At 65.2% G+C, this 11,872-nt stretch overlaps 2 protein-coding genes across 2 annotated transcripts; both read left to right on the plus strand.

The window, feature by feature from the left end:
- Positions 1 to 2,682: 2,682 nt before the first annotated feature.
- EMIHUDRAFT_251019 (hypothetical protein) lies at positions 2,683 to 4,855 on the plus strand (the record flags this gene model as incomplete). Its single annotated transcript, XM_005793168.1, has 7 exons — positions 2,683 to 2,709; positions 2,830 to 2,916; positions 3,000 to 3,431; positions 3,617 to 3,706; positions 3,827 to 3,928; positions 4,147 to 4,401; positions 4,454 to 4,855. 7 exons carry the CDS (start codon positions 2,683 to 2,685, stop codon positions 4,853 to 4,855), a joined length of 1,395 nt encoding a protein of 464 aa, XP_005793225.1.
- A 4,579-nt stretch (positions 4,856 to 9,434) lies between these two features.
- On the plus strand, positions 9,435 to 10,694 carry EMIHUDRAFT_251021 (hypothetical protein; the record flags this gene model as incomplete). Its single annotated transcript, XM_005793169.1, has 1 exon — positions 9,435 to 10,694. The coding sequence occupies one exon, from the start codon at positions 9,435 to 9,437 to the stop codon at positions 10,692 to 10,694; it is 1,260 nt and encodes a 419-aa protein (XP_005793226.1).
- Positions 10,695 to 11,872: the final 1,178 nt, after the last annotated feature.

Here is an 11,872-nt window from a genome sequence, read left to right on the forward strand (position 1 = left end):
CCCTTCCAAATCGGGTCTGTGATCAGCACGCGGACCGTCCCGTTGCGGCTCGCCTTCTCCTCGACCGCCTCGACGACCGTGCCGCGCGGCAGGCGGCAGATCTCCTCCGAAGCCGGCTCCACGTCGTGCGTCACCTGCGAGTAGTGCAGCGTTTGTGGCGATGCCGTGGCGGGCACAATTCTCGGCTCGGCGGCAGGTCGCACCGGGACCGTGTACGCGACAACCCTGAGCTTGACGACGTCGAAGCGCGGCTGCTGCTGCTTGCGGCCGCCGCCGCCGCCGCCACCCATCGTGCTCTCCTCCGCCCCCATATTCTCTGTATGTATCTGTCGGTGAGCCCGCGGAAGGAGGGGCGAAACCACTCGTCGGTGAGCCTGCGGGAGGAGGGGCGTAGCGTGGCTCACGAGGTTTGTATACTGCGGTTGAGGCGGGCCTCGAGGGTCAGCTGCTCGCGCCGAGCACGGAGATGCAGAAGGCTAACACATACCCGGGTCGGCGGATTCACGCCGGCCAGGAGCGAGAGCGCCAGAGAGAAGGTTCTCGAGGTTCTCGAGGTGGATATCCTTTGGCCGCGTTGGGTAGCGAGGAGTGGTGTAACCCGAGCCACGGAGGCGTGTTTTCTGGCGGCCGACCGTCAGTGCACGGAGTTGCCACTTCTCCGACTGCCCCGGCTAGTTCCCGAGGTCGTCGGGTGTGACCCCTTCGTCCCCCGAGACCTAGCGCGGGTGGGTTGGAGGGGGCTCGCCCCGTTCCTCCCCAGAGAGAAGACAAGAGGCAACATGTAGCAAAGCTCTCTCTAACGCCGCGGTCAAAAGAGACCGGCGGACCTTGAATTTCGGCGGCGCCGAAATTCACACAAGACTGTGAACACACCCACAGGACGCCTAGTACAAGACAATAGGAAGGGAGTGTACTCAGGCAGTCAGGGACGGATGAGTCAGTACTAAGAGCACCTAAAGGAGCAAGGCATACAGCTGTGAAGTGGTTTTCCACTGACAGACCCCCTCGTGCCTTGGCCTGAAGGTGCCCATCCGATACTCGGGGAAGCAGCGACAGGTCATAGTGCAAACAAAGGAGAGATGCACTTGCTCGCGTTATCAGTTCTGTAAGTACGGTCTGTAGGCTCCTCGGAGGCGGAGCAAGCCTCGGCATGTTACATGAAGCGCCCTTGCCAAAGGAACGCAACACTGGGAGTGAGGAGCACGCCCAGCCCTCGTCTCTTGTGACATTGCCAGGGACCCAAAGTTTAAGAGCGGCTCAAAACTCAGAATGGGTGCGTTGAGCGTAGAGCGGAAAGAGATCACACCCTTTTCCAGAGCGCCCCGTTGGCGCGCTCGTAGTGCCCTTTGATTGGGTAGGTGAGATCATTGTCAAATGAGTCGGGCGGGTAGTGAGGCAGACCGACGCAGTTCGGGTACGGTGCCCCACCCTCTACCATAGTCCGGTTGACAAGGCGGGTGAGCTTTGACGGCGGCGCATGCGCTGAGGCCAGGCAAAGCGCAATGGACTGTAAGTCGTCGACCCGTTGGTAAGGCACATCGATGTCGTGGATGAAGGTGTCCTGCAGGCGGCGCGGCGGGAAGAGGCACGTCGTGCAGAGATGAAGAGGCGCGAGGCGCTAGAGGATTGCACCTTCCGCCGCGCCGTAAAAAAGGTTTGGCAATGTGCCAGCATGTTGTAGGAAAGTCGAGACAACATGTCGCGGGACTTTGAGTGAAGAAGTATGTCGTGATGCGAAGAATTAAAATATGAGAGATATAATAGGAGTTCGATGGAAAAACCTCGAAACCATGTAGCATGAGGCATTTCGTGAAATGAGGAAATTCATTATGTCTAATGAAGGTATGCATCACGAATATAACAAAACTCGGAAACTTCGCGGAAGATTCCTTAGGAAAACGCATTGCACTAATTAAAACTCATCAGCCGAAGTCCAGAGCCAAAGGTGGATGGGGATGACCCCCATGCATGCAGCGCCGGGCGACGACGGCTTACCGCCTCCCGGTCCCCCTCGGCACACCTCCGCTGCTCAATGTTTGACGGCTCGAACCCGTGAAGCTTCCCCGTGCGCGGGTTACCCTGCACACGGGTCAGCCTGCCAGCCACGTATCCACGCAAGCGTGGTCCGCGTGCGTGGCATACAGGCGTCCGCCAGACAGCGCAGAGGCTAGGCGACCGGGGAAGGACTAGCTCAAGGGCAACACAGCGTCACCAGCCGTTGGCGCGCAGAACGAGTCTGCGGCCCTCGGTTGGGACGAGTGCGCGACGCGGTTGAACCGCTCAATATGGCTGGCAGCTCGCGCTGTCGGCGGGGTTGGTTGGGGAGAACCGGCACGGGGAGGGCCGGCCTCCCCGGAGGGGTCGCCCCCTGGAGGGGCCCCAAAGGGCCCCCCGGGGGGGCGGGGGCCCCCGCCCCGAGGGGCGGGGGCGGGTCCTTCCGTGTCGCTCCCCTCGTCGGGAGTGTCCGTCGGGATGGTGTTGTCCGCCCACTCGGCAGCGTTTGAGCCTCTGTCACCTTGCCTGCCGCGAGCAGCTAGCTCGTCGACGTAGTTGTTCCATTTGTTGCCGCTGTGACCCGCCACATGCCTCCACGTCACGGTGTGTTTGGCGCGAAGGCGTCGCCAGAGGGAACGAAGGCGCTCCGCTAGCTGTCTGTTCGTTTTGGGGGTCACCCTCCCCATCATGCACGCCGCCGCGTACTCGCTGTCGGTCCGCACTACTCCGCGTGAGCCCGCTCGTTGCGGCGACGAGGACAGGAGAGCCCGGAGGAGCTCGGCTAGGGCGGTTAGTTCCGCCGTGTTGTTGGTATGTCTTCGCGCGCCGAGGTAGGCTGGGTGCGCCGCCGAAGTGACAACTGGCCCAGGCTTGGAGCACTTGGAGCTTGTGCTCTATTTCTCCAAGCGTCTCTGCGCCTGGGTTCCTGCCGCCGCGCGCCGCGCCACCACACCGCGACGCGTCTCCGCGGGCTCCCGACGGGTGGCGCTTGGCGCACAAGATAGGATATTATGTATGTGAGAGGGCCCGCCGCCAGCATTGCGGCTGCGGCGGTCGTGATCGCTGCGGCGTACAGCGCGCTCCTCCGGCGGCGGCCGGCGCCTTCCCGGCTTGCGCTCGGCTCGTGGGGCGTGGTTGGGTCGATCGCGACGATCGAGCACACGCCGACGGCGCGCGAGTTTTGGACGGTCGACGTGGACGCGTGGCGGCCGCTGCTCCTCCGCGGTGCCGCTGCCGACATGCCTGCGGCTCGGGAGTGGGATCGCGACACACTCGTCAGCCGGTACGGCAACAGCACCGTGCGGACGGAGCGCGCCAAAGAGGACCGCGTGGCAGGGTCGCAGCGCGGCGGCATGCCGCTCACCGAGCTGCTTCGCCGGGGCGCTGCCGGAGAGGACGTGTATGCCATCTCCAACGTCGCGCACCCAATGACAGAGGTCTGCCTGCCACTGCCACCTGCTGCTCCTCCCCCTCCCCGCCACCGCCACTGCCACCGCTGCCGCCGTCGCTGCACCTCCTCCCCTCCTCCAGTCATCGCCACCACCTCCGCACGTCCTCTCCCACAAAATACTCACCCACACCGCACCGCCTTCCCTCCCTCTCCTGTTCCCGCCTCCTCGAGGACCTGACGCTGCCACCCTTCCTCCTCTGCGGCTCCGACCGCTCGACGCCAGAGAGGCTCGCCGCCCCGTCGGACGGGCCGCGGCAGACGGTGGCTGCAACTAGAAGCGGCCGCTGATCGGCACTCACACAGCCGACGCGGAGGGCCGCGTGTCCATGCAACAGCGCTGCACAGCACCACCTCGACGGCCCGCCACTCCCTCTCCTGCAGGTCGGCTGGGCGACGCCGCTCGACGAGTTCGGCTTGTGGATCGCCAACCTGCCGACGGCGTCGCAGGCGCGCCGCCACTCTCCTGAGCCTCGACGAACCACAGTGGGGCATGATCTAATCCGGCCACTAGAAGCAAGACACACTTTCAGCCTGCTTCCGTCACTAGTCCTCCTGGACCATCATCCGCCAACCGGCGGCAGCCCGCACCTTCCTTTGCTGCACCGATGCTAGAGGACGGGGGGTGAGCCTTCTCGCATCCTGGGGGGGAAGGGAAGGAGCGGGCCGAGCCGCCGGCCCACCGTTCCTTCACCGACGCACAGGTGCACTACGACCAGACGAATATCCTCAACTGCCTGCTGCGCGGCGAGAAGCGGTGGCTCTTTCTCGACACACGGCAGCGCGAGGTGCAGCAGATGCCGTGGGCGATGGGCAACTTGCGCGGGGTCGACGGCGGCCGGCCCGTGTTTGACGGGTCTGACTTCGTCGGCATCGACCCGGCGGCGGTCGATTTGGAGGCGCACCCGCAGCTGTGGTCCGTCACGATGCGGGAGGCGACGCAGGGGGCGGGGGGGGGGGTGCGTCTGCTGGGCAATTCTTATCATTCATTATGCCCGCCGGTCAATGCAGGCGACGCAGCGGGCGGGGGATTGCATCTTCGTGCCGTGGGGATACGCGCACCAAGTCTCCTCCGCCTCGAGCGAGCTGTCGGTTGCGGTCTCCTTCCTGTGGGAGCGAGACGTGGCGTACGACCCGGCCGCATGCGCCCGCGCGCCCACCGCGATGCCGCTCCCGCTCCCGCTCCTGCTTCCGCTCTGGTGGTACTCGGGCGCCGGCGTGGTGCCTCTCGGGTACAACACTCTCTCGCAGACCCGCCAGCGCCTCCTCTCCGCCGTCGAGCAAACCGCCCGCAGGCGGCGCCTCCTCGACGCGGCTCTCTTCGCCCGCTGGTGGAGGGCAAAGCACGAGCGGGGCGGCGACTTGCTGACGGCGCGCCGCGGAGCCTCTTCGTGGATTGTGACTCCGTTCTGACTATCCACAGGCGGGGACCTGCTGCCCGCCGCGCCCCGCGGCGCCGCGTGGTTCGAGGCGCTCGATGCGAACCGGGACGGCGTCCTCACCCGCTTGGAGGTGCTCTCTGCGCCGCGCCGCGTGCTGCTGCTGATCAGCGTCGAGCAGGACTACGATTGGCCGGCGGCGGGCGAGGCGTACGATCTCGTGACCCCCGAGCTCGAGGCTGCTGCGACGGAGGGGCTGCTCGCCGTGGCTCGCGCCCACGCGGCGGCACTGGAGGCCGCCGAGGCGGAGCGACGGCACTCTGAGGCGGGAGGCGGCGGCGGAGGCGGCAGAGGCAGCGTTGGAGGCGGCGGGGGGGGCGGCAGGGGCGGAGGCGGCGAGGGAGGCGGCGAGGAAGGCGGCGGGGACGGCGGCAGCGAGGCTGGCGGCGGCGGCGGCGGCGGAAGCAAGGCGAGGGAGGGGGGCATGGCTCCCCTCCCCCGGCACGCTGCGCTGGACGGCGCCACTTTCGCCGCGCTCGTGCGCCGCGGCGCCCCGTTCGTCGTGTCGGACGCGCTCGAGCGATCGGCCGGCTTTGCGATGCGCAACTGGACATGCGACGAGTTCGCAGTGCGGTTCCCAGACGCGGCCGTCACATTGCACTACGTGGCCGGCGGCGACAAGCGCTCGACGATGGCGGAGAGCGCTGTGTTAGGTGACGAGCCGAGTGGCTGCCCCGACCCGGACGGGCCCGCACATGGGCCGCGCTATTGGGGCATCAAGGAGGCGGCCTTCGGCGGCGGCTACGACGAGGGCCGGGCAGTGAGCGAGGCGGAGACGCCGTACCTCGAGGCGGTGAAGGAGGCCGCGGGCGTGCCTTACTTTATGGACCCGGCAGCCCACGGCGGGGAGCTCGGCGCCTCACCAGAGGTGTGGCTGTCGGCGAAGGGCGCTGGCGCCCAGGCGCATGTGGACGGGCACTGCGAGAGCACAATCTCGATCCAGCTCGCAGGCACCAAGCGGTGGCGCCTGTCTGCCGTCCCTCCGTCGCAGCTCACGCCGCTGCGACCTCGCAACCAGTACGAGGATGGCGCCGCATACCGACGGCGCGGCGGGTGGCGGCCGACGTGGGTGGGCGATCTGGCGCCGGGCGAGGCGATCCTCTTCCCCCCGGGGACGGTGCACGAGACGACCACCACCTCGCATGAGTGCGCTGCCTCCATCACCTTTCAGTTCGCGACGCCGCCGCCCGTGCTCCACTGGGACGAGCGCTTTGCCGCCCTGCGACGGCTGTGGGACGTGCATGAGTGTTGGGCGCAGTTTGACTTGCCCTACGCCTCACTCCTCGCGCCGCCCGCCTCGTCTGCCGCTCTCCCGGTGCGCGAGCTCTTTTTCTTGTCTCTCCAGCTGGGCGGCCTCCTCCCCGTGCGCGCGCGCCGGCTCGCCGTGCAGCGCCACGCCGAGCTCGACGCCGACGCGGACGGTTGCCTGTCGGTTGCGGAGCTACCGCCGCCACCGCGGCGCGCGCTTGGCACCGCCGAGGCGTGGCCCGGGGCACTAGCCTCGCTCTTCGACGTGGACGCCGATGGTTGCGTCGCCGCGGCGGAAGTCGGGAGCGTGGTCGAGCGGTGGGCGCTCGTGCAGAGGGCCGTGGCCGAGGAGTGGCTGCCGCCGCCGCGGGCGATCGCGAGGCAGTTCCGGGCGGAGGCTCGCGTGAGCGGGGCCGGAATGCCCGAGAGAAGATGAGGTCGACGGGCAGGGATCGGCGAGCATTTCAGTGCGTCAGACTGCGCCAGATTGCGTCAGACTGCGGCGGACTGCGTCAGACTGCGCTCCCCCAGTCTGAGCAGTCTGGAGCACTCTGATGCAGTCTGACGACACAGTCTGATGCAGTCCGTCCCAGTCTGAAGACTGCGTAGGGACTGCGTAGACTGCGACTGCGACTAAATCTCTAAAAAGAGAGAGAGGCTCTGACCCTCCTTCGGGCCCGGCGCTGCTAGTGGCATGGTTACTTCCCGCCGCCCAGGTAGGGGGTGCGCAGCGTCCTAATCTAAAATCTGAGGATTCAGGATTCAGGCATCGCTTCAGTAGGGCCAAAGTGAGTTTATGGATGTGTGAGAACGGTGCGGGACACGAGGAGTCACGCGGACCGACTCGTTGGTGACTCTACTGCACGCCGTTTCAGAATTTTTCTCAGCGTGAGCGAGACGTGGAAGAGTGCCACCGTCGGGTAGGACGGGTCGGCCCGGAGCATCAGAGTAGCCGTCGTGGTCGCGGCGAGCAGCGCCGGCCACTCCGGCGCCGCGTCGGCAACATGGGAGCATGTCCACCGCCACTTCGCGGTCGCAGCGCTGTTTGTCGCCCGAAACGCCGCATATCCCTCTGGCGGGCCAAAGATCGACTCGCATGTCGATTTTGAATCGACGGCAGCATGGAGGCATCACGTCTCCATGCTGCCGTCAAGTCGGCGCCAGTCTGCGGCGACCACAGCGCTCGCCGCAGGGATATGCGAGCTTTTCAGAGTCAAGCGATTGCGCGAAATCCCACACTGGTGGATTGGCTGCGCACCCCCTACCCCAGGATTGGTCTTCTCTGCATGCGGGAACACCCTCGGGCGGCCGGGTGGGGCTGCGGCTGGAGCTAGCATGGCTCGGTAGAGCCGAGACCCCGCGTTGAGGCGGCGCTCCTGTGGGCGGCTGTGGAATCGGCAGATTCGACCTTAGATCTCCATCCAGTATTCTCATCCCAGTGGATGGACGTCCGGCGGTGAACCACGCCGCCGCCTCCCTCCCGATGCCGCCGCGCGTGCTCGCCGCCCATGTCATGAAGTCGTAGTTGTTGGCGTCGCACGCCGCGGCCTTAGCTTTCCTCTTCGCTAATTATTTTTTGGTGGTACCTTGTGTTGTGAGGCCAGTTCGGATCGCGCCACCGGCGCCAGTCCCGTGCCCAGCGTTGTGGGAGAGTGCTCGTAAAGCGCCTCTCTGCTGCTTGCATGCCACCCCTGATGCCGTCCCCGCGCCCAGGAGGGCGAAACTCCGGTCCCACTGTGACTCCACCACTGCACGAACGTGTTTCGCCGGTCCGTGTGGACCGATTTCGACCGTCATACGAGCTCGTATCAGACAGGCAGGGGCTACGGCGACCCAAACCCTAACCCAGATTAGATCGGAGAGCCGAGCGCATCGGCGCATTGTGCCACCGCGTTGCGGTCAGGGCCGCGCGACGGTGAGCGGGGCGCCTTCATCGATGAATGCCTGTCGATTGTGTATCGCGCGCCTTGCGGGGGGGGGGCGCGGAAAAGAGGAACCTCTTAGCGCCATCGCCACAGTGCTGCAAGCAGCGCCGGGCGACGACGACTTACCGCCTCCCGGTCCCCCGGCACACCTCCGCTGCTCAATGTTTGACGACTCGAACCCGTGAAGCTTCCCCGTGCGCGGGTTACCCCGCACACGGGTCAGCCTGCCAGCCACGTATCCACGCAAGCGTGGTCCGCGCGCATGGCATACAGGCGTTCGCCAGACAGCGTAGAGGCTTGGCGACCGGGGAAGGACTAGCTCAAGGGCAACACAGCGTCACCAGCCGTTGGCGCGCAGAACGAGTCTGCGGCCCCCGGTTGGGACGAGTGCGCGACGCGGTTGAACCGCTCAATATGGCTGGCAGCTCGCGCTGCCGGCGGGGTTGGTTGGGGAGAACCGGCACGGGGAAGGCCGGCCTCCCCGGAGGGGTCGCCCCCTGGAGGGGCCCAAAGGGCCCCCCGGGGGGGCGGGGGCCCCCGCCCCGAGGGGCGGGGGCAGGTTCGTCGCCTAGCGCGATGGAGTCAACCCCTGTTGCCAAGTCGGCGAGCGTGTTGTGTATGAGAGAGAGACCATAGCAGATGGCGAGAGCGGCGTCGTCCGGGGAGAGAGGTGGTGGAGGTCCACAGTCGGTGTCGCTATCATCTTCCCTCTCCGAGTCCTGGCCGCCGCCCGTTGCTCCGTGTCCAATGGTACTGCTGTCGCCCCCCCCTCCGCGTTGCTTCCCTCGTCGGGAGTGTGGTGTCCGTCGGGATGGTGCCGTCCGCCCACTCGGCAGCGTTTGAGCCTCTGTCACCCTCCCTGCCTGCCGTGAGCAGCTAGCTCGTCGACGTAGTTGTTCCATTTGTTGCCGCTGTGACCCTCCACATGCCTCCACGTCACGGTGTGTTTGGCGCGAAGGCGTAGTGCAGTGATTTGGGCTCTTGACTCTGCCGTCCAAAGCATTTTCAGTGTATGTGGTTCTTATTTTTTATTTCTTTGGACTAGCTAATATTAAAATGAACTCGGGGGCACGGGACGCGGCACAAACGGGGCACAAACGCCAGGCTACAAACACGGGGAGGCACGTAGTTGGCTCTTACGTACAGTACATTCGCCGCGCGTTGTAGGGCCTTTATTTAGGGGCCTAGAGAACACCCCCCCCCCTCTCCCTTTTCTCCCAGTTAGCTAGTATACATCCAGTGAACACACCAGTGAGGGAGGGCGAGACGATCGAGGAGTCCCGTACCATGCGGAATCGACCCTATCCAGTGCTCAAGTGCTCAAGTGTACATTTCCGAAGGAGGATTTTTTAAACTGTGGTGCGTGCGTCCTCGCGCAAAATGATCTATCCCTCTGCGTCGGTCCCCGCGACGGTGTCGCGCGCAAGGCATTGTATCTGCTTTGCGCCCCACGCGTTGACTGCGCTTGGCAACGTTGCGCCCGTGGTGGCGCTCGCCCAACTCGTCTCTGATCCTGCCATTGTTGGTGAGGCGGGTGACAGCAGCTCCTTTGCAATGCTTTTTAACGGCGTGGCGGCGTTGGCGAACGCGCTGGGCAAGGTCCTCACGGCACCACTGGTCGACGCGGCTGGGGCGCCCTATCTGATAGCCGCAATCCTGGCCATGGCGGTGTCGCTGGCGGCCTTTGCTCTCGCTCCGTCGGAGGTGGCACTACTCGCGTGCTGGGCCAGCTGCAACATCTGCCTGTCGGGCTCTTGGGCCGCAGAGTCGAAGGCGATCGAGGCCACATACCACAGGGAGCGCTGGCCCATCGCCTTCGGCCTCCTGACCAACACCTCCCTACTGATTAGAATCGGTGCTCGCGTGGGCCTCGGCGCACTGCTGTCGGCTGTTTCGTGGCGGGTGATGTGCATTAGCGTCGCCCTGACTCTGGGCGCAGCGGTGTTCATCATCGTCCCGCTATTTGCGGCGGGTCAACTCAAATCAGGTCGCACCCAGCGCAATGGTGGACCATGCTCACCGTCGGGGGTTGAACTTTGCTTGGATCCGCCCATCGTGCTCTACGCGGTGGCGATGGCTGGTGCCACTTGCGTCCAGAGGATGGAGAACCTGGTGGCCGTCGTGCTCGTCCAATGCGCGCACCTCTCCGCGAGCGATGCTGCCATGCAGAGTGCGCTCTTCCATGTGGCAGTGTTTGCAACCATCTCAATTGTCACGCCGTTCTACTCCGGCCTGGGTGTGCGCAGCAAGGCGGTGCTCATGATCGGTCTCAACGCGCTGGGGTGTGCCTGCATCGTCTGCCTCGTGCACCTGACCTCGGCTAGCAGCCAGGCCCTCCACAACAGCAGGGCGTGGTATGCCCTCGCGCTGAACGGCCTCCTCGCTGCCGCGGGCTCGTGCTTCGCCCTGCTGTACTACGTGAGCGTTTCGGTGTTTTCGCTGTCCCATGGCGACGCCTCCGCACGCGTCCTTGCGCTGCTGAATGCCGCCGGCCAGGCAGGTGGCTTCCTGTTTCAGGTAGGGGCGGCATACCTGTTCAGCATTGGCTACGGCTGGAGCGAGGTCCTTGGCGGTCTCGCGGGCTGCGCCACCCTCGCCACACTCTGCACAGCACTTGCCGAGATGTCAGCTGAGAGGTGAAAGGAAGGGTGGATCTGTTTGACACACAAGCAGCTGAGTGTCTTGCGAGTTTGTGTGTCGCTCCAGCGTGCCGTCATCTCCTGAATTGTGTGTGGTGCGCGAGCTAATCCTGAGCAACAATAAGCGACTGTACCACGGAGCACAGAGCGCAGCAGACAAGACGGCGGCGGCGGCGGACATGGCAGAGACGAGTGTGAGACAAAGGGCGGCGGGGATGGAGGGCGGTAGCGACGGGGATGGTGACGGTGACGGTGGCGAGGGAGAGGAAGGGGGTCCATTAGCACCAGACAGCGAGAGGGGCAGGGAGGAAAGGGGGAGAGAGGAAGCCAACGGCGATGACACCAGCAGCAAGGGACACGATGAACAAGTAGACAACGGCCAAGACGATGGCGAGGACGAGGAGACACGGGACGACGGCAGGCGAGACGAGGAGGACGGAGGCGAGGGCAGAGACAGCGCCGCAGTCGACGGAGGCGACAACGATGGAGAAGGGGAGGGAACGAAAACGCGCACAGAGGATGAGGATATAAACTGGGACGACGCAGCGGAGGGGATAGACGAGGGAATCGAGGGACCGGAGGGCTTTCGCGACAGCGACGATGACGACGAAGGAAGGGGAGACGGAGGGGCGACACGCAGGAGGAGCAAAATCGCGAACGGCCCGAGCAGAGAGGGCGACGGCGGAGCACGAGGGAACAACGGAAACGCTACCAATGACGCGAACCGAGGCACGGGCGACGACGGGGGCGGGGAGGGCGACAGCGATGTCGAGGTTGACGCAACGGTATCGAGAGCGCCACCCAAAAGGATGCGGACAGCCATGGAGGTCACCGAATGGAGGGCGAACGGCCTTTTACGAAAAGGCAGGGCGAGGCGGATGGAGAAAGAAGTCTACCACTACATGTCGAAGGTTCGAGGTCGACTCCTCGCCGCCCGGGTCGTTTGGGGTGCGCGGCTCCGTCGAGGACCGGGCGCGCCCCTTTCCCGGCGCGGCGTAGGTCCCACTCTGACGTATAGAGGGGAGGCACGGACAACGGCCCAATTCATCAATTCCACTCATCTTCTGGTGCCTTCCGTCTATGTTCCACTTCCACTTGAACGCCGCCCCGGCCTCATGCTCCTCCGCCCCGCTCTCCGTCGCCGAGGCCCTGACCGCAACGCGATGGCACAATGCGCCG

The sequence above is a fragment of the Emiliania huxleyi genome (genome assembly GCF_000372725.1).
Source record: "Emiliania huxleyi CCMP1516 unplaced genomic scaffold EMIHUscaffold_1025, whole genome shotgun sequence".
NCBI lineage: Eukaryota > Haptophyta > Isochrysidales > Noelaerhabdaceae > Emiliania > Emiliania huxleyi.